General features: G+C 38.9%; 1 protein-coding gene across 4 annotated transcripts in view; it reads left to right on the top strand.

The window, feature by feature from the left end:
• LOC130929877 (dynein axonemal heavy chain 8-like) overlaps positions 1–23,466 on the top strand; it is a 156,568-nt gene that overhangs the window by 89,390 nt on the left and 43,712 nt on the right. For 3 of the 4 annotated variants that reach the window (XM_057857488.1, XM_057857487.1, XM_057857490.1), the window contains 11 exons: positions 1,570–1,692; positions 6,451–6,664; positions 6,757–6,866; positions 8,977–9,140; positions 9,278–9,470; positions 9,566–9,688; positions 14,791–14,921; positions 15,090–15,243; positions 15,337–15,501; positions 20,326–20,552; positions 20,650–20,768. In XM_057857488.1, coding sequence (XP_057713471.1) covers positions 1,570–1,692; positions 6,451–6,664; positions 6,757–6,866; positions 8,977–9,140; positions 9,278–9,470; positions 9,566–9,688; positions 14,791–14,921; positions 15,090–15,243; positions 15,337–15,501; positions 20,326–20,552; positions 20,650–20,768 — 1,723 coding nt within the window. The remainder of the gene's footprint in view (positions 1–1,569; positions 1,693–6,450; positions 6,665–6,756; positions 6,867–8,976; positions 9,141–9,277; positions 9,471–9,565; positions 9,689–14,790; positions 14,922–15,089; positions 15,244–15,336; positions 15,502–20,325; positions 20,553–20,649; positions 20,769–23,466) is intronic. The other variant, XM_057857489.1, reaches the window with a different exon arrangement.

Here is a 23,466-nt window from a genome sequence, read left to right as displayed (position 1 = left end):
TTTTACTAGTTAATAGATCATTAGTAAACTGTTGATAAATAATTTGTTGTTGATTTGTGAAGTATTTGTTAACAGTTTGTTAAGCATTTACAGGGTGTTCCAATATGGTTGACCCCATTCTAAATGCCCATGCTAGTTGTTGGATCTTAATATCGATCGGGTCCGATCATGTCATTTTCAAAGTATTGGAATCGGCAAAAAAATATCAGCCATGCCTTTTTTAAAATATATATATACAGTATATATTTTGATTGAATCGTTTTCTGATTGTATTTAACGTTACAAACATAATATGTTACACTCATCCAGAGTCTTTAGTTTAGGCTTAAGGAAGGGTTATCAAATTTATCCCGATAACGGCGGTAATTAATTAAAAAAAAAAAAGTATCACGTTAAAATATTTAACGCAATTAATGCATGCGCTGCACAACCCACCCACGCATTGTTGCACTCAATCTGTAATGGCGCCGTTTTCCTTATATAGACAGATAAAAGGCAGTGTAAAATGAGTAGAGTGAATTTTGGCAGCCTTTGGAGCCTTTTTTAATTAGCTAAAGCCTTACAATCCCTCTTCCTACGATTAGAAATATCATGGGAAGCAAATGCAATGTGGGGAAGCAAGGTAGTTCATGATCTTTTTCTTAATACCTTATAATATTTCCCAGCGCAGAGAAGATATATCAATTGATAGCACAACGCACAGTCATGGTTCCACTTCCCATCATGCATTGGGCATGGCTACAGTATCATTTACTGAAAGCTCAACGAATACACTAGATGGCAATATTTAGTCACAATATTCAAAGTCACAAGTCTTTCTATCCGTGGATCCCTCTCACAGAAAGAATGTTAATAATGTAAATGCCATTTTGAGGATTTATTGTCATAATAAACAAATACAGTACTTATGTAATGTATGTTGAATGTATATATTCGTCCAAGTTTTATTCATTTTTTTTCTTAATGCATTGCCAAAATGTATATGATCGGGAAAAATTATCGGGAATGATTGGAATTGAATCGGGAGCAAAAAAAAAAGCAATCGGAGAGGGAAATATCGGGATCGGCAGATACTCAAAACGATCTGGATCGGATCGGGAGCAAAAAAACATGATGGGAACAACCCTACTATATACACTTTATGTTGAAGGTCATAAGTTTTACTGGTTAAATATACAAAGAAAAGTACAAATATTTGTTGGTTCTATGGCAGATTTTCATAAGGCATTTTGCAGGCAGCTCTCATGTTGCACATTTATCAAAATGCCTTTTCTTTTGAAGTGAACGGCATTTCTTAACCTGAAAAGATAGAAATGCCAAACGTTACACACAAAAACTTGAAACGTTTCTACACAAACTGTGTTTCAGGTTAAGAACACCCTGTACATGCTTAACAAACTGTTAACAAATACTTCACAAAGCAACAATAAATCATTTATCAACAGTTTACTAATGATCTATTAACTAGTAAAACGGATAGTTATTATAAAGTGTTACCAATATTTGTGTGATAAAGAAATACTGCTTGGAGTTCTGTTTGGTTTGATTAAAATTTGTCTGTTGCGACAGCGCACAATTGAGAGCTACATTGAGAAAAGAATCGGCAGCACATACGGACCACCAGGCGGACGCAGGATGTCGGTCTTTGTTGATGACATCAATATGCCTCTTGTTAATGAATGGGGTGATCAGGTTTGTGTTATATATGCTGAGGAGGGTAGTAATGTGTTACATTTACTCTGTTACATTTACTTGAGTAACTTTTTTGAGAAAAATGTACTTTTAAGATTTCTAGTAGTTCTTCTAGTAGTTTTACTACGCCATACTTTTTACTTGTGTATATGTGTGCAGAAGAAAACCCTACTCTTATTCCGCGACTTTAGAGTCATTATTTCCAGAGATGCCCACTGTAACTCTACCACACTGCAAATTTAGAACGTCTTAATCAGATTATTATTTTTTTAAATCCAGTCAAATAATTTTTCCCATCTTGTTTTGAGTCTTAAAGACTAGTTAACAGATTAATGCGTCAGATTATTCCACTTACTTTAAGGCAAGGCAAATTTATTTATATAGCACAATTCAACACAAGGCAATTCAAAGTGCTTTACATCACATGAGGATCATAAAAATCACATTTAAATCAACACAACGTAGAAACGAAGACAAAAGATCGCATTTAATCACAGAACAGAGGAATAGAAAGCAGGTAGATTGAAATATATAGACAGTTATAGATATGCAGTGCTAAACAAAAGCGTTTTTAGCCCTGATTTAAAAGAGCTAACAGTTTGAGCATACTTCAGACGTTCGGGTAACTTGTTCCAGAGGTGAGGAGCATAATAACTAAATGCTGCCTCACCCTGCTAGGTTCTTGTTCTTGGAACATGCAGAAGACCGGTTCCAGACGACCTTAGGGGTCTAGATGTCTCACAGGACTCTAACAAGTCAAGCATGTATTTTGGTCCAAGGCCATTAAGTGTTTTGTAGACGAGCAGTAGTATTTTATAGTCTATCCTTTGACTCACTGGAAGCCAGTGTAGCGATTTCAAAACTGGTGTAATGTGGTCCAGCTTCCTTGTATTTGTGAGGACTCTGGCTGCAGCATTCTGTACCAGCTGCAACTTCCTGACTGATTTTTTATCAAGACCTGTAAATATACTGTTGCAATAGTCCAATCTGCTGAAAATGAATGCATGCATAAGTTTTTCCATGTCTTGTTGAGTCAGAAGCCCCTTAATTCTGGTTATATTTTTTAGGTGGTAATAAGCGGATTTAGTGACGGACTTTAAATGGCTATCAAATTTTAGGTCTGAGTCAATAATTGCGCCAAGGTTTCTGACTTGATTTGTAGCTGTAAGTGACATTGTGCTAAGTTGGCTGCTTATCTTTGACCTTTCCTTTTTTGGCCCAAAAATGATCACCTCTGTCTTCTGCACATTTAACTGGAGAAAATTCTGGCACATCCATTCATTGATTTGATGAATGCATTTGCTCAGGGTGACTAAGGGACTATAATCATGTGGGGACACCGAAATGTACAGTTGTGTGTCATCTGCATAGGCGTGATAGGAGATGTCATACTGTTCCATTATCTGAGCTAACGGAAGCATATAGATGTTAAATAAGAGTGGTCCAAGAATTGACCCTTGAGGGACTCCACACGTGAATTTGGTTCGTTCTGACTGATGGTTTCCGATTGACACAAAGAAATCCCTATCATGTAAATAGGATGTGAACCACTTAAGTAACTTTAAGTAAATATTACTATTTGTTCTTATTAAACCCACACATTTAAAAGTGGGTAATTTTTCACCTAAATCAAGAAAAAACTTGCTTCAAATAATGTTCTGAACATTATCCATTCTTGAATTAAGAACATTTCTGACAAACAAGCTTTTTTCAAGATTAAATGTACTAATTTATTGTTTAAAATAATTCTGGTAAGCTTATTTTCAGCTGGCTATTTTCCTTCTTTCAAGAAATCTAAGTGAGTAAAATTTACTTGAAGCACTGGCAGATAATACACTCATTTCCCGTATATTTTCACTGAAAACAAGTGAATTCAACTAGTTTTAAGGAGGTGTGTTTTCAAGCTTGCAGTCGCGTGATTGAACACATGGCATTTTTAAAGTACTGTAAAAAATACACTTTTACATAGAACACTCCCATCAACATTACTCGAAAGTACAGATTTCAAACTCTATCCCAGTTTTTATTTTGCACCTATAGAACAGGTAAAAGCGGAGATATGATTGTTTAAATTTCATGGTAGAAAATATGTTTATCCACTAGAGGGCACTGATGTTTCCTATCTATATTTTTCCAGTCAGAATTAAATGATTTTGGTGTATTTTTGGCCTAATATTGTCGTGTAGTAAGGTATAGTACAGTCCTTGACAAGTCTTGTCGCTTATCCATTTTGTAGAAAAAATTGCTAATAACTAGGGCTGTCAAAATTATCGCGTTAACGGGCGGTAATTAATTAATTTTTTAAATTAATCACGTTAAAATATTTGACGTAATTAACACACATGCCCAGCTCAAACAGACTAAAATGACAGTAAAGTGTAATGTCCACTTGTTACTTGTTTTGTGGTGTTTGGCGCCCTCTGCTGGCGTTTGGGTCGAACTGATTTTATGGGTTAGTACCATGAGTGAGCATGGTGTAATTATTGACATCAACAATGGCTACGAGTTTATTATTTTGATTGAAAATTTTACAAATTTTATAACATGAAGATGGGTTTTAATATAAAAATTCTATAACTTGTACTAACATTTATCTTTTAAGAACTACAAGTCTTTCTATCCATGGATCGCTTTAAGAGAATGTTAATAATGTTAATGCCATCCTGTTGATTTATTGTTATAATAAACAAATACAGTACTTATGTACTGTATGTTGAATGTATATATCCGTCTTGTGTCTTATCTTTCCATTCCAACAATAATTTACAGAAATATATGGCATATTTTATTGGTGGTTTGAATTGCGATTAATTACAATTAACTTTTAAGCTGTAATTAACTCGATAAAAATTTTTAATCATTTGACAGCCCTACTAATAACCTGACTCTTAATTTTTCAATTGGGTTTCAGAAATGGGTCGTATGAAAGCTAAGTGTGGTGGCAAAATCATGGTCTGGTGTTGCATCCTGTATGGGGGTGTGTGAGAGATTTTTTAGGGTGGAAGGCAACATAAATAGTCTGAAATATCAACAAATCTTAGCTGCCTCTTACATTCCTATCCGTAAAAAGGGACAAATTCTGCAGCAGGATGGTGCTCCATCGCATACTTCAATCTCTAGCTCAAGTTCCTCAAGGCAAAGAAGATGAAGATCCCCCAGGACTGGCCAGCCCAGTCACCAGACATGAACATCATCGAGCATGTCTGGGGTAGGATGAAAGAGGAAGCATGGAAGACGAAACCCAAGAATGTTGATGAACTCTGGGAGGCATGCAAGACTGCTTTCTTTGATGTTCCTGATGACTTCATCAATAAATTGTATGAATCCTTGCCGAAGCCCATGCAAGTCATACAAAATATTAAATTTGGATCTCAGCACCACTACTTAATTTGCTTATGTTATGTAACATGTTTTTGTATTTGAAGTACATTTTTTGTTCAGTTTTCACACTACTTTCTGTGGGTGACAAAACTTTTTGTCTTGCCAAAATTTGACCTTTATGTTTTCATTAAATGATAAATCTTTTTTCAGTGAAACAAATATATTTTTTGTACATTCAACATCATTTGGGAGGGTCTTAGCTTTCATTTGAGCCATTTTTGAAACCAAGTGAATAATTAAAAGTCAGGTTATTAGCAATTGTTTCTACAAAATGGATAAGAGACAAGACTTTTGTCAGGGACTGTATAATACGGAAGTTCCATGTTTGGCTACTCCAGTCACCTCTGTATAAAGGCTTTGGTGGCATGTGTCGCTTAATTACACTTTCAGATAAACCAAATGCGGGTCTTTTAAAGAGATGCAAAGAAATCCCTGACTGCTGAACCACAAATGTGCAGGGTTGGATTGTAATGTCCTTTAACCCAATGTTACGTTTTAGTTTCATTTCTAGAAAAAAATGCAAATTTTTATGTGAAAATGTACTTTAACCAAAAATTTGCCTAAAGGATAAGTCATTTTTTACTTGGAAAGTAATGCAGATAGTGAGTCCCTTTTTGTTTTGCGCAGGGTTTTTTGACACTTTGGAGTGTCATTTCAAACACAAGCATTTATGTATTCCATTATACAGTGATCCCTCGCTACTTCGCGCTTCAAACTTCTCGCCCTCAGTCCATCGCAGATTTTTTTTTTCGAATTAAATAATAATACAAATGAGCTGTCCCGATCCGATTATGTAGTCTCCCGCTCCCTCCTGCTGCTTTTCTTTGTCTGGCAGTGCACTGGAGTTGCTTATTAAAGGTAACGATGATTGACAGACGTTAAGGTTTGATAGTGCCAGAGATGCTTGGAAGTCGAAATTTCAAAGCACCACATGCGTCAATCATTGTTTAGCTTGTTAAACAGTTGCTATGGCAACTCATTTTGTGTAAGTGAGCAGCGTGAGCGGATTTGAGTGGGCTCACTCAATGAAACATTTAATAAAGACAAGCATTTTTCTACTTTATTCTTGTTTAAAAATAATTTGGGACAGTAACATGTTTAAAACTTATTATAATTATTATCTTTGAAGTGCTTAAAAACCATTTGTTAAAATAAATATACATAAAAAAAAAATAATAATTATACTTTGGGGAGGGGAGAAGTGAAATAACATATATGTATTCTTTCCGATGCTAAATCCGAATAAATATATTAAACACGCACAAATCACGGTTTTTCACTTATCGCGGCGGGTTTTGGTCTCCATTAACCGGGAAAAACAAGGGATCACTGTAGTATAAATTCGAAGACTAAATCGAGTGTGTGAACATCTCCCAGATAACCAACGAGATAGTCCGGCAAATGATGGAAATGACTGGCATGTACAATCTGGACAAACCAGGTGACTTCATCACCATCGTGGACGTCCAAATGCTGGGCGCCATGATCCACCCCGGTGGCGGGCGAAACGACATCCCGCAGAGGCTGAAGAGGCAGTTTACTGTCTTCAACTGCACCCTGCCTTCCAATACCTCTATTGACAAGATCTTTGGTAACAATTGGTCTTGAAAAACTGGTCTTCAAAAAGCTGCTTTTCAAATGACAATAACTTTTACAAGGTGCCATGTTTGCTGTGACTTGCAGGTGTGATTGGCTGCGGTTATTTTCATGAGTGTAGGAAGTTCAAGCCAGACATAACATCCATGGTGAAGAAGCTTGTATCAGCTGGCAGGATTTTATGGCAATGGACCAAGGTAGGTTCTTGGGGAATTGCTGTTATTGGCGAAATAAAATAAAGTGAAGTACTACAATGATTTTCAGTGTACTAGAAACTGCAATTGCTGGAGAAATTGCGATGGGAGCTTTTCAATGGTAGGTAAAGACCTAAGACACGGCCAATTGATTTTGGGGTGTTTTGGAGTCACTACTTGTTGATTTCGGGTCACTTCCTATTGTTATCAGGTCACCTTCTGTTGATATAAGGTCACTTGTTGATAATTTGATGTACATGGCCGTCGCTGGCATCGATTTATATATGCGTCAATGGAACTGAAGTACATTGGCATCAACAGAATCGACCTACATGGCAATCAATATTTTTCATTCTGGTATAAGGTTGATGTGGCTTAATACAGTTCAGTTGTATTTAACTTTTATCGGTTGATTTGTATTAAATCTTTGCTTAAACACAATTGTCAATTTCCCTATAGTTCAGTTAATGAGACATTTACTTACCGTATAGATAAATCACAACCTTCACAAAACGTGAAGGTTAACACACGCAGGGCTCTATTATTGGACGCTGACTAAATCCAGGCAAATTGGTATTTTAGACCAGGTTTTGGGCTGGTTAGTCCACAATATACAGGCTTTATTCAAGTTCTTTCATCTGCTAGTCCTCTATCCGATGGAAGGAGAAGCTGGTTTGCTCAGTGGAAGGTTGACTCTCACTTGGTATGAAGAATACAACAGACCTATGGGTAACGAGCATTGCGGTGACGTGAAAAAAACAACATTTGCGTCACAATTTACGCTATGAAAATAATTTGTGAGGCAAGGATGCGATAGAATGAGAATCTCGACATGAAAACAAAAATGGAAACTGTGAAATGAATTGAGTGATTTTATTTTCCAATGTGAAAAGCAAATCAAAAGGCAATATTATTTGTTGCAATTTCACAGTTTATTGGACTTGTTAGAAGATTCATGTTTATTTTATTTTTTTAAGTAACTTTGTGTACAAATTTGGCGATAATTTTGTATAGGGTTTTTCATTAAATTTGATATAATTTCAGATGTAAACATGAGAGAAATGGCACGGTCAAGGTTAATGCAACCCAGCAGGCTTAATATTGAACAATAAAACATATATTCCAAGGGCGTATATTTGCATAGGGATGGTAGGGACATAACACTACCAACTTTTCAGGATGCTCAAATAGGCCCCACCAACTTTTAATCAACCTTATTTACATTAGATAATGACTTCAGGAAGTCTGTGTTCCCATATGTTGTAAGGATAGAACAGATAGAATAGACCAGTGGTTCCTAACCTTGCTTTGTTACCGAAACCCACTAGTTTCACATTTGCATTCACCGAACCTTTTGCAAGTGGATAAAAAAACTTTTTTTTTCCCAATTCAAAACCGATATAGCTAAGCCAAGCTAATATTTATGTGAATTCCAATTCAAATTCCTTCAAATTTCAAATTTAACAAAAATAATTTTGGCTTTCGCATTTGATTTTCATGTTTGAAAGTGAAACAAAACTGATTTAAAATGTTCCTGTTTTTCATTTTCATCTCTAGATTCTCATTTTATTGTCTCATCCTCGCATCACATACTATTTTCATGGCATAAAATTTACAGGTCGATCTAAATTCCTAATGTCACCTATGGCAAACCAGTTTCTCCTCCCATTAGATACAGGACTTGCAGTTGAAAGAAATGGAATAAAGCATGTGAATTAGAAGAAAACCAGTCCAAAACCTAGAAATGAGAAGCGTACTGTGTGTTTTCTACTGTTAACGTTCATTCAACTATGCATTTATTCATTAATTAAAATGTATTTATTTTCTACATCATATATTTAAAAATATTTTTACATTTTATAATTTTCATATTGGTTTTAGTGTTCTAGTTTAGATATATTGATTAGGAATTTGAGAAAAAAAAAAATCTAATTCCAAAGGGTTTGGTTAATGCGCGTGTGAAACTCATTGGGTTCGGTACCTTTAGCAGGGTTAAGAACCACTGGCTTATACATTAATCCGTTGTAATATTCCCCATTATGGTGGTACTTGGAAAATTACTGCACGAATTTTTAAGGTGCGAGTACTGATGTACTGTATATATCTACATTAGATAAAGATGCTTCCTACTCCTTCCAAGTTCCACTACATCTTCAACTTGAGAGACTTGTCCAGGATCTGGCAAGGAATGCTAAAGGTGGAAGCCGAGCAGTGCAACGATTTCAAAACCCTCGTGGCTCTCTTCAAAAGCGAGTGCACGCGTGTCATAGCTGACAGGTAGACGGATAAAACTGGGTGCGCTCACAATGCTGTTTTAACCACTACTGAGCCCATTTGACACCTAAAATGGGCATCGTGTTAGGCTTGTGATCAAATTGAGCACAATTCTCATCGCACATTGCTTTTGTTTTTAGGTTCATTTGCCCTGAGGACAAGGAGTGGTTTGAGAATTCTATAACCCGTGTGGTCAAAGAGCATGTTGACGCCAACCTCGCCGCGTCAATCCACAAGGAGCCGTACTTTGTCGACTTCCTGCGAGAGGCCCCCGAGCCGACCGGCGAGGAGGATGAAAACGCGTGCTTCGACGCCCCCAAAATTTACGAACTCGTACGACCCAGACACATATACACACCCTTTTGCCTTTCAGACCTTTTTGGGTCTTCTAATCAATTGTCCTTAACTTGAACATTATTTCCCCTTAGATCCCTTCTTTTGAATTCCTTGAGGACAAGCTAAAGTTCTATCAGGCAAAGCACAACGATGAAGTGAGGGGCGCACACATGGACTTGGTGTTTTTCACAGACGCCATGACTCACCTCGTCAAGGTCAGAGGAAGTTGAGGAGGTGGCTCAGATACACATATTCCACACCATTTTATATATATGTTTTCTGCGATCAATCATTCAATACTGAACTCATTGGCTGCCACTGGCGGTGATAGACCAACCAGGGTAGCTCTAACAATGCACTGTTTTTGCATTGACCACACAGTAACTTTGGCATATTTGGCACACTTACAACACTCAAACTAAGGAAACACATCAACAAGTGTTAACCTGTTAACAGCTTTAATGTTATTTCATAAATTAAAGGGAATTTTACATTCAAGATATATAATATTCAATTCACATTAGCAAATTTGATCATTCACTACAACTGAAACAAGAGTTGTCCGATAATGACTCTTTAACCAACTGATATCCCGATATTGTCCAACTCAAAAAATCCGATACAGATATCAAACTGATACTGATGCTGATACATGCGGTTGTTATTGGTAATTGTATTGTGATGCCCCACTGATGCTTTAATCATGATAAATGTAAGAACTTCAAGGTTTTCCAAATACACAATCTGTGAAAAATAGGAGAACAACTTCAACAGAAGTTATGGAAAAAGTGCCTATATTGCACAGCTATATTTATTGTTGAAATCAAAATAGTGTAAACATCAGTTTTTTGGATCAAGTGCAAGTGAAAAGTGCCAGTAAGGCATTGCCATATCATATATGTACATGTATATTGGCCCAAAACCGATAATGGAAAAACTGTTGTCGATATTGTCTGGTACCATTAGATGAGGCTTTGCAAGGTAAAGGCCCAGATATTAAAACTCTTTTTTTTTCTTTTCTTTTGAATGGTGTTTTTTCGGCGCACCACACAGCCCAAACCGTTAGACCGACCGTCACTGTTCAAATATTAAAATAACCAGAATTTTCCCACGACACAGGGTTTTTCAAATGACCCCTCAACCCCCCCCCCCCAAATTTTCCTTTTGCCCGTAAATGCGGGTTTAAAAAAAAAAAAAAAAAAAAAATCAAAATGCATCTAGTCGTACAATTTTTAACCAAATCGCATAATGTACACATAAAAAAATTCAGGACAGTAAGGGGAATAAAAATTGTACACAGAATTTGTCAAAAACCTACGGTTCCCCCAAAATTTGCCAAAAAGTGTCCCATTCAATTCTAATGGGATGCTACTGACAGCGACGTATGTCCAAATTTCCCATTCATTTTCAATGCCAGGAAAACATAGGTCCATGTGATTTTTGACCAAAACCATTACAGCCCATTGACATTCAATTGGCGCACAAGTAAGTCGATGCTATTAACAGCCATGCAACAAGACGTGTCACCGAAATGTCCCCAAGTAAACAGGAAATGACCTGATATCAACAGGACGTGTCCCCGAAATGTCCCCAAATCAACAGGAAGTGACCTGTTAAATCTATCTACCACAGCAAAGCCCCATCGTAATTTCTCCAGAAATTGCAATTTCAAGTTTTAAAATGCTTTTATCGGCCAATATTATCGGTAACCCAATAATATCGGACAACTCTGACTGAAACTCGATATCAATAGATAAGCTTGTACTGTAGTTCTCCCATGGAGAAGAAAAACTTGATACACTATTAAAACAATGTGTTGACATCGTTTTACCAATGTTGCAAATTAGCAAAAAAAAAAAATGCAAAACTTAAAATGATAACTCAACAAACTCTAAAACTGAAAAATTTGCGAATGCTCGATTAAGGATTGCACAAGGCATAACCTATTTGCAAATGATTATTTTTAGAGGTGACATCATAAATGAGTTATCAAATAGGGCATGTGTGGTAACTTATTTGTCATATTCATTAAAATGGTCTTTTTCTTGTGGTGTAATGATCACCAGTAGTTACAGTGGGGCAAATACGTATTTAGTGAACCACTAATTGTGCAAGTTCTTGCACTTGAAAATATTAGAGAGGCCTGTAATTGTCAACATGGGTAAACCTCAACCATGAGAGACAGACTGTGGGGAAAAAAAAACAGAAAATCACATTGTTCGATTTTTTAAAAAGATTATTTGCAAATCATGGTGGAAGATAAGTATTTGGTCAATACCAAAAAATCATCTCAAGACTTTGTTATGTACCCTTTGTTGGCAATAACGGAGGCCAAACGTTTTATGTAACTCTTCACAAGCTTTTCACACACTGTTGCTGGTATTTTGGCCCGTTCCTCCATGCAGATCTCCTCTAGAGCAGTGATGTTTTGGGGCTGTCGTTGAGCAACACGGACTTTCAACTCCCTCCACAGATTTTCTATTGGGTTGAGATCTGGAGACTGACTAGGCCACTCCAGGACCTTGAAATGCTTCTTACGAAGCCACTCCTTTGTTGCCCTGGCTGTGTGTTTGGGATCATTGTCATGCTGAAAGACCCAGCCACGTCTCATCTTCAATGAATGCCCTTGCTGATGGAAGGAGATTTTCACTCAAAATCTCTCGATACATGGCCCCATTCATTCTTTACACAGATCAGTCGTCCTGGTCCCGTTGCAGAAAAACAGCCCCAAAGCATGATGTTTCCACACCCATGCTTCCCAGCGGGTATGGTGTTCTTCGGATACAATTCAGTATTCTTTCTCCTCCAAACACGAGAACCTGTGTTTCTACCAAAAAGTTGTATTTGGTTTGATCTGACCTTAACACGTTCTCCCAGTCCTCTTCTGGATCATTCAAATGCTATCTAGCGAACTGCAGACGGGCCTGGACGTGTACTTTCTTCAGCAGGGGGACACGTCTTGCAGTGCAGGATTTGAGTCCCTGGCGGCGCATTGTGTTACTGATAGTAGCCTTTGTTACTGTGGTCCTAGCTCTCTGTAGGTCATTCACTAAGTCCCCCCGTTGGTTCTGGGATTTTTGCTCACTGTTGTTGTTCTTATTTTGACGCCACAGGGTGAGATCTTGCATGGAGCCCCAGATCAAGGGAGATTATCAGTGGTCTTGTATGTCTTCCATTTTCTAATAATTGCTCCCACAGTTGATTTCTTTACACCAAGCGTTTTACCTATTGCAGATTGTCTTCCCAGCTTGGTGCAGGTCTACAATTTTGTCCTTCGACAGCTCTTTGGTCTTGGCCATAGTGGAGTTTGGAGTGGGACTGACTGAGGTTGTAGACAGGTGTCTTTTATACCGATAATGAGTTAAAACAGGTGCCATTAATACAGATAACAAGTGGAGCCTCGTTAGACCTCGTTAGAAGAAGTTAGACCTCTTTGACAGCCAGAATTCTTGCTTGTTTGTAGGTGACCAAATACTTGTTTTCCACCAGGATTTGCAAATAAAATCTTTAAAAATCAAACAATGAGATTTTCAGTTTGTTTCCCACATTCTGTCTCTCATGGTTGAGGTTTACCCGTGTTGACAATTACAGGCCTCTCTGATCTTTTCCAGTAGGAGAACTTGCACAATTGGTGTTATACTTATATAGCGCTTTTCCACCTTCCAAGGAGCTCAAAGCGCTTTACACTATCTCGCCATCTACCTACTGGTGACGCAGCACCAGGAGCAATGCGGGGTTCAGTATCTTGCTCAAGGATACTTAGGCGAGTTCACCAGGGTGGAGAATCGAACCCACAACAATTGGTGGTTGACTAAATATTTATTTGCCCCACTGTAAAAAAAAAAAAAAAAATGCAAGTTTATTTTTTGGAAATTAAAGAGTAGAAATTGAAGTAATCTGTGTTAAATTGTAGGGACTAACAGCAAGCGTTGTTTGAAAAATAGATAAATCAAATATAGATGCCAAAAACTATACAGTTGTGGTCAAAAGTTTACATACACTTGGGAAGAACATAATGTCATGGCTTTCTTGAGTTTTCAGTTATTTCTACAACTGTGATTTTTCTCCGATAGAGTGATTGGAACAGATACTTCTTTGTCACAAAAAACATTCATGAAGTTTGGTTCTTTTATGACTTTATTATGGGTTAACAGAAAAAGTGATCACATCTGCTGGGTCAAAAATATACATACATGGATCTGAAAAAGCGAATCATTGACTTGAACAAGTCAGGAAAGTCACTTGGAGCCATTTCAAAGCAGCTGCAGGTCCCAAGAGCAACAGTGCAAACAATTGTTTGTAAGTATAAAGTGCATGGCACTGTTTTGTCACTGCCACGATCAGGAAGAAAACGCAAGCTATCACCTGCTGCTGAGAGAAAATTGGTCAGGAGGGTGAAGATTCAACCGAGAATCACCAAAAAGCAGATCTGCCAAGAATTAGAAGCTGCTGGAACACAGGTGTCAGTGTCCACAGTCAAGCATGTTTTGCATCTCCATGGACTGAGAGGCTGCCGTGCAAGAAGGAAGCCCTTGCTCCAAAAGCGGCACCTTAAGGCTCGACTGAAGTTTGCTGCTGATCACATGGACAAAGATAAGACCTTGTGGAGGAAAGTTCTGTGGTCAGACGAAACAAAAATCGAGCTGTTTGGCCACAATGCCCAGCAATATGTTTGGAGGAGAAAAGGTGAGGCCTTTAACCCCAAGTACACCATGCCTACCGTCAAGCACGGTGGTGGTAGTATTATGCTGTGGGGCTGTTTGGCTGCCAATGGAACTGGTGCTTTACAGAGAGTAAATGGGATAATGAAGAAGGAGGATTACCTTCAAATTCTTCAAGATAACCTAACGTCATCAGCCCGAAGATTGGGTCTTGGGTGCAGTTGGGTACAACCAGAAGCTTGCCAGAAGCTTGTGGATGGCTACCAAAAGCGCCTAAATGAAGTGAAAATGGCCAAGGGACATGTTACCAAATATTAGCGCTGCTGTATGTATATTTTTGACCCAGCAGATTTGATCACTTTTTTCTGTTGACCCATAATAAAGTCATAAAAGAACCAAACTTCATGAATGTTTTTTGTGACAAAGAAGTATCTGTTCCAATCACTCTATCAGAGAAAAATCAGAGTTGTAGAAATAACTGGAAACTCAAGAGAGCCATGACATTATGTTCTTCACAAGTGTATGTAAACTTTTGACCACAACTGTAGTTAACAAAGAATAATTAATTGGTTACTCCTCACCGCTGTTTTCTTACATGATGCTTCCTTTTGGGGACATACTGTGTATTTATTTGCTGACTTTTCTTCCTCTGATAGATTTCACGAATTATTCGCACAGAAGTTGGCAATGCCCTCCTCGTGGGCGTGGGAGGATCCGGGAAGCAGAGTTTGACTCGTCTTGCCTCATACATAGCTGGATATGAAGTTAGCCAGATCACACTAACTAAGTAAGAAGCAAGGAAAATAACTTAGCAGCTGTAAATTCGTTTACGATTCATTGTAGGTGTACAGTATTCCAAAATAAATACCTCCCACTTACTCAAAGCGCAGACATGCATTGTTATTCAGTTTCTTCATTATGAATAACATATGTGACACTTTGTCCCTCCCCTTAGATCTTACAATATATCCAATTTCATGGAAGATCTGAAAAAGCTGTACAAATCAAGTGGGGCTGAAGGCCGCGGCATCACTTTCCTATTTACTGACAATGAAATTAAACAAGAGGCCTTCCTGGAATACCTCAACAATGTCCTATCATCTGGAGAGGTAATAACCTTTTTTGGGGAAAATATATACTAACTGTGACATCCTGGTTGATCTTCCATCACCTCAAATATAAAAAAAAACATCTTTGTGCAGGTTTCAAATCTTTTTGCAAAGGATGAGATCCAAGAGATCACCCAAAATCTAATCCCGGTCATGAAAAAGGAATTTCCTCGCATTCCGCCGACCTTTGATAACCTTTACGAGTACTTCATTACACGGGCTCGAAAAAATCTGCACGTTGTCTTGTGCTTCTCGCCGGTAAGTAGAATGTTAAAAAAAAAAAAAAAAAAGTTTTTCGCGGTTAATGGGGACCAGAACCCACCGCGATAAGTGAAAAAACGGGAAGTAGCCCCTCTAAAAAAATGTTTTTTTTTTTTTTTTGTGATCAACGGATTTATATAGATTTAGCATTGGAAAGAGATTAGATAAGTCATTTTTCCCACTTTTTTTCCAAAGTATAAATAAATTAAAAAAAACTTGTATGTGTGTGTTCGTATTTAGTCAACTACTAAAATATTAGAGAGGACTGTAATTGTCAACATGTGTAAACATCAACCATGAGAGACAGAATGTGGACATTTTTTTTTTCTTCGATTTTTAAAGAATTTATTTGCAAATCATGGTGGAAAATAAGTATTTGGTCAATACCAAAAGTTCATCTCAATACTTTGTTATGTACCCTTTGTTGGCAGTAACGGAGGCCAAATGTTTTCTGTAACTCTTGACAAGCTTTTCACACACTGTTGCTGGTATTTTGGCCCATTCCTCCATGCAGCTCTCCTCTAGAGCAGTGATATTTTGGGGCTGTCGTTGGGCAACACTGACTTTGAACTCCCTCCTCACCCCGTGGTGTCAAAATGATAACAAGAACGGTGAGCAAAAATCCCAGAACCACACGGGGGGACCTAGTGAATGACCTCCAGATAGCTGGGACCACAGTAACAAAGTCTACTATCAGCAACACAATGCGCCGCCAGGGACTCAAATGCTGCACTGCCAGACGTGTCCCTCTGCTGAAGAAAGTACACGTCCAGGCCCGTCTGCGGTTCGCTAGAGAGTATTTGGATGATCCAGGAGAGGACTGGGAGAATGTGTTATGGTCAGATGAAACCAAAATAGAACTTCTTGGTAGAAACACAGGTTCTCCTGTTTGGAGGAGAAAGAATACTGGATTGCACCATACCCACTGTGAAGCATGGTGGTGGAAACATCATGCTTTGGGGCTGTTTTTCTGCAAAGGGACCCGGACGACTGATCTGTGTAAAGGAAAGAATGAATGGGGCCGTGTATCGAGAGATTTTGAGTGAAAATCTCCTTCCATCAGCAAGGGTATTGAAGATGAGACGTGGCCGGGTCTTTCAGCATGACAATGATCCCAAACACACAGCCAGGGCAACAAAGGAGTGGCTTCGTGCGAAGCATTTCAAGGTCCTGGAGTGGCCTAGCCAGTTTCCAGATCTCAACTCCATAGAAAATCTGTGGAGGGAGTTGAAAGTCCGTGTTGCCCGACAACAGCCCCAAAACATCACTGCTCGAGAGGAGATCTGCATGGAGGAATGGGCCAAAATACCAGCAACAGTGTGTGAAAAGCTTTTGAAGAGTTACATAAAACGCTTGGCCTCCGTTATTGCCAACAAAGGGTACATAACAAAGTATTGAGATGAACTTTTGGTATTGACCAAATACTTATTTTCCACCATGATTTGCAAATAAATTCTTTAAAAATCAAACAATGTGATTTTTGGTCTTTTTTTCCACATTCTGTCTCTCATGGTTGAGGTTTACCCATGTTGACAATTACAGGCCTCTCTAATATTTTCAAGTAGGAGAACTTGCACAATTAGTGGTTGACTAAGTACTTATTTGCCCCACTGTGTATAAGCCAGTGATTCTTAACCTTCCTAAAGGTACCCATGAGTTTCACACGCGCATTAACCGAACCCTTTGGAATTAAAAAAATCTTTCTTTTTTTCAGCTTCCTAATCGATATACCTAAGCTAGAAAGCTAAAACTTAAGTGAATGTCCTTTCAAATTTCTTCTCATTCAGACAGCATGTTTTTAAACAGGCCAACATGTATGTTTATACATATATACAGTTGTGGTCAAAAGTTTACATACACTTGTGAAGAACATAATGTCATGGCTCTCTTGAGTTTCCAGTTATTTCTACAACTCTGATTTTTCTCTGATAGAGTGATTGGAACAGATACTTCTTTGTCACAAAAAACATTCATGAAGTTTGGTTCTTTTATGACTTTATTATGGGTTAACAGAAAAAGTGATCAAATCTGCTGGTCAAAAATATACATACATGGATCTGAAAAAGCGAATCATTAACTTGAACAAGTCAGGAAAGTCACTTGGAGCCATTTCAAAGCAGCTGCAGGTCCCAAGAGCAACAGTGCGAACAATTGTTTGTAAGTATAAAGTGCATGGCACTGTTTTGTCACTGCCACGATCAGGAAGAAAACGCAAGCTATCACCTGCTGCTGAGAGAAAATTGGTCAGGAGGGTAAAGATTCAACCGAGAATCACCAAAAGCAGATCTGCCAAGAATTAGAAGCTGCTGGAACACAGGTGTCAGTGTCCACAGTCAAGCGTGTTTTGCATCTCCATGGACTGAGAGGCTGCCGTGCAAGAAGGAAGCCCTTGCTCCAAAAACGGCACCTCAAGGCTCGACTGAAGTTTGCTGCTGATCACATGTACAAAGATAAGACCTTCTGGAGGAAAGTTCTGTGGTCAGACGAAACAAAAATCGAGCTGTTTGGCCACAATGCCCAGCAATATGTTTGGAGGAGAAAAGGTGAGGCCTTTAACCCCAAGTACACCATGCCTACCGTCAAGCACGGTGGTGGTAGTATTATGCTGTGGGGCTGTTTGGCTGCCAATGGAACTGGTGCTTTACAGAGAGTAAATGGGATAATGAAGAAGGAGGATTACCTTCAAATTCTTCAAAATAACATAACGTCATTAGCCTGAAGATTGGGTCTTGGGTGCAGTTGGGTGTTCCAACAGGACGATGACCCCAAACACACATCAAAAGTGGTAATGGAATGGCTAAATCAGGCTAGAATTAAGGTTTTCGAAGGGCCTTCCCAAAGTCCTGACTTAAACCCCATTGAGAACTTGTGGACAATGCTGAAGAAACAAGTCCATGTCAGGAAGCCATCAAATTTAACTGAACTGCACCAATTGTGTCAAGAGGAGTGGTCAAAGATTCAACCAGAAGCTTGCCAGAAGCTTGTGGATGGCTACCAAAAGCGCCTAATTGAAGTGAAAATGGCCAAGGGACATGTTACCAAATATTAGCGCTGCTGTATGTATATTTTTGACACAGCATATTTGATCACTTTTTTCTGTTCGCCCATAATAAAGTCATAAAAGAACCAAACTTCATGAATGTTTTTTGTGACAAAGAAGTATCTGTTCCAATCACTCTATCAGAGAAAAATCAGAGTTGTAGAAATAACTGGAAACTCAAGAGAGCCATGACATTATGTTCTTCACAAGTGTATGTAAACTTTTGACCACAACTGTATATACTCTGAGACCGCTCAAGCTGCTCAGTAACACACAATGAGTTGCTACAGCAACTGTTTAACAAGGTAAACGATGATTGGCGCATGCTGCATGTTGAAGCTTTGGCTTCCAAGCATCTATGGCAAGATCAAACATTAAATGTCTGTCAATCATCGTTAACTTTAACAAGCAGCTCCAGTGCACTGCCTGACCAACAAAGAGCAGCAGGATGAAGAGTGAGACAACGTGATCGGCTCGGGACGGCTCATCTGTATTTATTCATTCATTCATTCATTTTCCATGCCGCTTTTCCTCACGAGGGTCGCGGAGGTGCTGGAGCCTATCCCAGCTAACTACGGGCAGTAGGCAGGGGACACCCTGAACTGGTTGCCAGCCAATCGCAGGGCACAAGGAGACATACAACCATTCACGCACACACTCATACCTACGGACAATTTAGAGTGTTCAATCAGCCTACCATGCATGTTTTTGGGATGTGGGAGGAAACCGGAGTTCCCGGAGGAAACCCACGCAGGCACGGGGAGAACATGCAAACTCCACACAGGAAGGCCGAAGCCCGGGATTGAACCCTTGATCTCACAACTGTGAGGCAGACGTGCTAACCACTCAGCCACCGTGCCGCCTCATCTGTATTTATTTATTTATTAATTGAAAAATAATCTGCGATGGACTGAGGGCGCGAAGTTTGAACCGCGAAGTAGCGAGGGATCTCTGTATATGAAAAAACCTTCAAGATGAGGACATGATTAGTAAATAATACCTAGGTATGAGAATTTGATTGGCAAAAGCAATACCAAGAAAAATAGATGTATTCATAAGAAACAATTGCACGAGTCATTATGATCTGAGTCACAAGTCCATAGTCTTACCTGTTGTGGGCAAGTCAAGTCGAGTCACGAGGTTATGTTGAGTCAAGTTGAGTTGAGTCATAAGGTTATATCGAGTCGAGTCTCGAGGTCATGTTGAGTCGAGCCGAGTCAGGTTGTAAAGACGAGTAATGACAAGTCAAAGGTTCTAAAGACGAGTCGTGTCAAGTCAAAAGTTTGTTGTGTCGAGTCACAGGTTAGTCAAGGCCTTCACCATTGTTCCCCAGCCAACCCACATAGCACTCAGGTTTATCTATGAGAGAAACCTTACTGTCAATGTAAAAAAAAGTATACTCAGTATAGTATAGTCTTGAGGGAATTTGATAGATTTTTGATTACCATGATGTTCCGTGAGGGCGTGGCGAGAGCGGCCAAGGCGACAAAGTGGATCACTGGTATGTGGGAACCAGTTTACGATCCAAGTTTTTCGAGTCTCTGGTCACTGTCTCGCGAGTCAGGTCGAGTCGTGGGTTATTGCCTCACAAGTCGAGCAGAGCCTCGAGTCTCGGACCCTGCTAGCTCAAGCGAGTCAACTCCGAGTCTGCGTTTTGTTTCTTCAATTCCAAGTTGAGTTTCGAGTCATCAAATTGGCGACTCAAGTCAACTCAAGCCAACTCGAGTCCAGTTATCTCATTCATAATAACCATGCTATCTGTTTGTTGATAATATGAACAGGTGGGACCAAAGTTTCGCTCCAGGTCCCTTAAATTCCCAGGCTTGATATCTGGCTGCACAATGGATTGGTTCGCTCCGTGGCCCGAGGAGGCTTTGGTAGCGGTGGCTCATCATTTCCTCTCAGAGTTTCCTGTGGTTTGCTCTCCAGAGGTGAAAGCCTCCATGGTGACCACCATGGGCGTGTACCACCGTAAAGTGTCCGAGACGTGCGAAACCTACTTTGAACGGTGACAACCATTTTGATACCTTTAAACATCAGGTTTTTTTTTTTCTGTTAGTGGGGCCTTGGAATGTTGAAACCATGCATTTTTTTGTATTTTACAGATTCAGGAGGAGAACTCATGTCACCCCAAAATCATACCTGTCTTTCATCAATGGTTACAAGACTCTCTACCATCAAAACCACGAGCATATCAATACGCTCGCCCAGCGCATGAACGTTGGTAAGGAAAATTAGACTACATAATGAACAAGTTTGGTCCCAAAAACACAAAATATCAAGAAACAAAAGTGCCTTCGCAAAGTGTCAAGTTAAAAAATAGACCCTTAGGTAGACATTTGTAAAATTACCCAAAAATAAGGAGAGAAGACACTCAGTTTTCTTGGCCAAGGAGAGCAAGGAGGACTAGACAGAGAAATGCTGGATTACGCTGTATAGTCACCAAAATTGATCTAAGGAAAAAAAAACTCCTTGCTCTTTTTATTAGGGGTTTGTCCTAACACAGAAGAGTGCCGCCCTAAAGGGAGGGGGAAAGCAAGCTGGAGACACCCATGTGATTTTGATTGGCTATGTGTGAGCATGTAGGTGGAACTAACTAAATACACGTGTGTAAGCAAAGGCACTTAGATAAAGTGGTCCGAATGACCCAGACACTTCAGTTATGCAACGCTGCGGCCATGGAAGATGTCCTCGAATGGAAGATGTCCTCGAAATTCTAAACGAAAGTCTAGACGTCAGGTGCTAAAGATGTCCCGGAAGGTCTAGTTAGGTAATGATGCGGCCATGAAGCAAGGCAGTTGTCATCCCGACCCTCTTTACTCTTTGTAACACTTAAACATTTTACTACAACCTAGTATAGCAAGCAAAAATCATTTACTGGTTATATCAATAAGAAAAAATATGGCAATATGTATTATGTATGTATGAGCACAAGCAAATATTCAATCAATCAAGCAAATATTCAATCAACCCTCGATAATTAACTCAACACAAAGTACAATAACAGACAGTGCTTTCGCATCAAGTAACAATCCTTATTTGTAATTTACCATTAAAGTTCCCAAAGCTTCCAAAAACATAGTCACTGAAATCAAAAGTACAGTGACAAAGAGAAGTTCTTGGAAGTTAGGTGGAAATTAAAGTGGCGGCGTTTCACAAAATAGCAACTTATGGGTTTAAGGAAGGCCCGTCACTTCCATTTTTTTTTTACCTCTCACGGAAGCTCAAATTTGAACTCCAAGACAAGTGTTACCTCGATAGCTCGATTAGAGAAATGAATACAACCCCAACTATGGATTGCATTGCTTCGAAGGCTTTATGAACAAGAGCTCTCGGGTTCAAAATGATATGATTCAGCCAGGAGCTGTGATCACCCAGAAAGTACAAAGAAGTACAATAGAGGCTGGACATTTATACTGTTGAAAGGGCGGCGCCGAAGCCTACAGTGAAACTAAACTTACTAAGAAACGAAACTCATCATCTCACAAACCTGGGTATTTTTCCATACAAAAACATCTTTGAGCCGAGACCTTGAGCACTGGTCCAGGCTAGAACGAAGATAAGCTTAGTCTGATAAGCCACAGTCGCTCATTGTATTCATTCAGGGCATATTGGAAAATAAGAGCATAACAGTCCATATTTGGGCATATTGTGATACAGTCTACAATCGTCAAGGCCATGGGAAGGCACACTCAAGCAGATTAATATAACTGACGTTCTATGCTACAATGTTCTCATGCAAGCATAATAAAAGCATACAAAATATAATGTATAATGCTTGTGTTTTAAGCATGAATAAAATTCTCTCGCACTCTCCTAATCAGCTGCTCAGATACGAAGAATAGGAATCTGAGTGTGCTTATGGTCTGAACAGTTTTAATGTATCACATGGGACTTTTATATTTCCCCATTGTGTTTGTTAATCGTGTTTTATTCATGAGGAGAAATCAGTGCACGAGAACAGGTTATGGGGGGACAGAAAGGAAGGTGGCAGACAGAAGAGGAGAACAAACAACAACATGAAATGCATTGTTACCCGCCTATGCTACGTGTGAACATGGTTGTGCTATCATTAGCTAATTATATTTACCCGTGGACACCATGTGAGGGGCCTCATAACCGAGGAGAAAGAGGAGGGCAAGTAAAAAGGAGATGCGTTTAGGCGGGTTGGAGTGTACACAATTCAGCAATATTAGGTGGGAAAGCCAGTATTATATAAATCGTGTGTATGTGTGGATATGTCATACCTGTCAACTCAAGGCCATTGGCAATACATTACAAATAGTGGCGTATGCCCTTACAAATTGGTGACTAGGTTTTATAAAGCGTGCAATATGAAACAAAAATAAAACCCAATTTTTAAAATAATATGAATTTAGTGGTAATATTGTCAGATGTAACCTGGTGCAATCAAAGAACAATCAATATCTTCGGCTACATCATGATTACTAAAATTTAACAGTGACTTTTGTTATAATTGTATGTTGCACTTTTGGCAATTTCTATCATGTCGTTTGATGGCTGCACTTCATGGCACTTCAGCTTGCGATTCAGTTTGACTTGAAGGTAGTTTGTTAGTGTGTCCAATTATGAATTAAAAAGGTAAATTGATCAAATTAACTTACCGATGCAATCTTTGAGTCAGGGAACATTTCTTTTGCTAATTTTGAGAAGTGATCAGCAATAGTTGCAGGCAAATTGTGTTCGGCAACAAATTGGCAGAATAAAATATCCGCTTTCGTCACTTTTCATTCAGCAGACTGCATCTTTATGACCAGTGTTGTTAATCTTGCTTTAAAAATAAAAGTTACAAATTACTTCTCCCAAAAAGTAATTGAGTTAGTAACTCAGTTACCTGAAGGTAAGAGTAATTAGTTACTTGCAAAGTAACTGGTGTTACCTTTCATGTTTTTTTTTTTTTT

This window comes from Corythoichthys intestinalis, chromosome 14, assembly GCF_030265065.1.
Source record: "Corythoichthys intestinalis isolate RoL2023-P3 chromosome 14, ASM3026506v1, whole genome shotgun sequence".
Taxonomy (NCBI): Eukaryota; Metazoa; Chordata; class Actinopteri; order Syngnathiformes; family Syngnathidae; genus Corythoichthys; species Corythoichthys intestinalis.
This window is presented reverse-complemented; position numbering and strand designations above follow the sequence as displayed.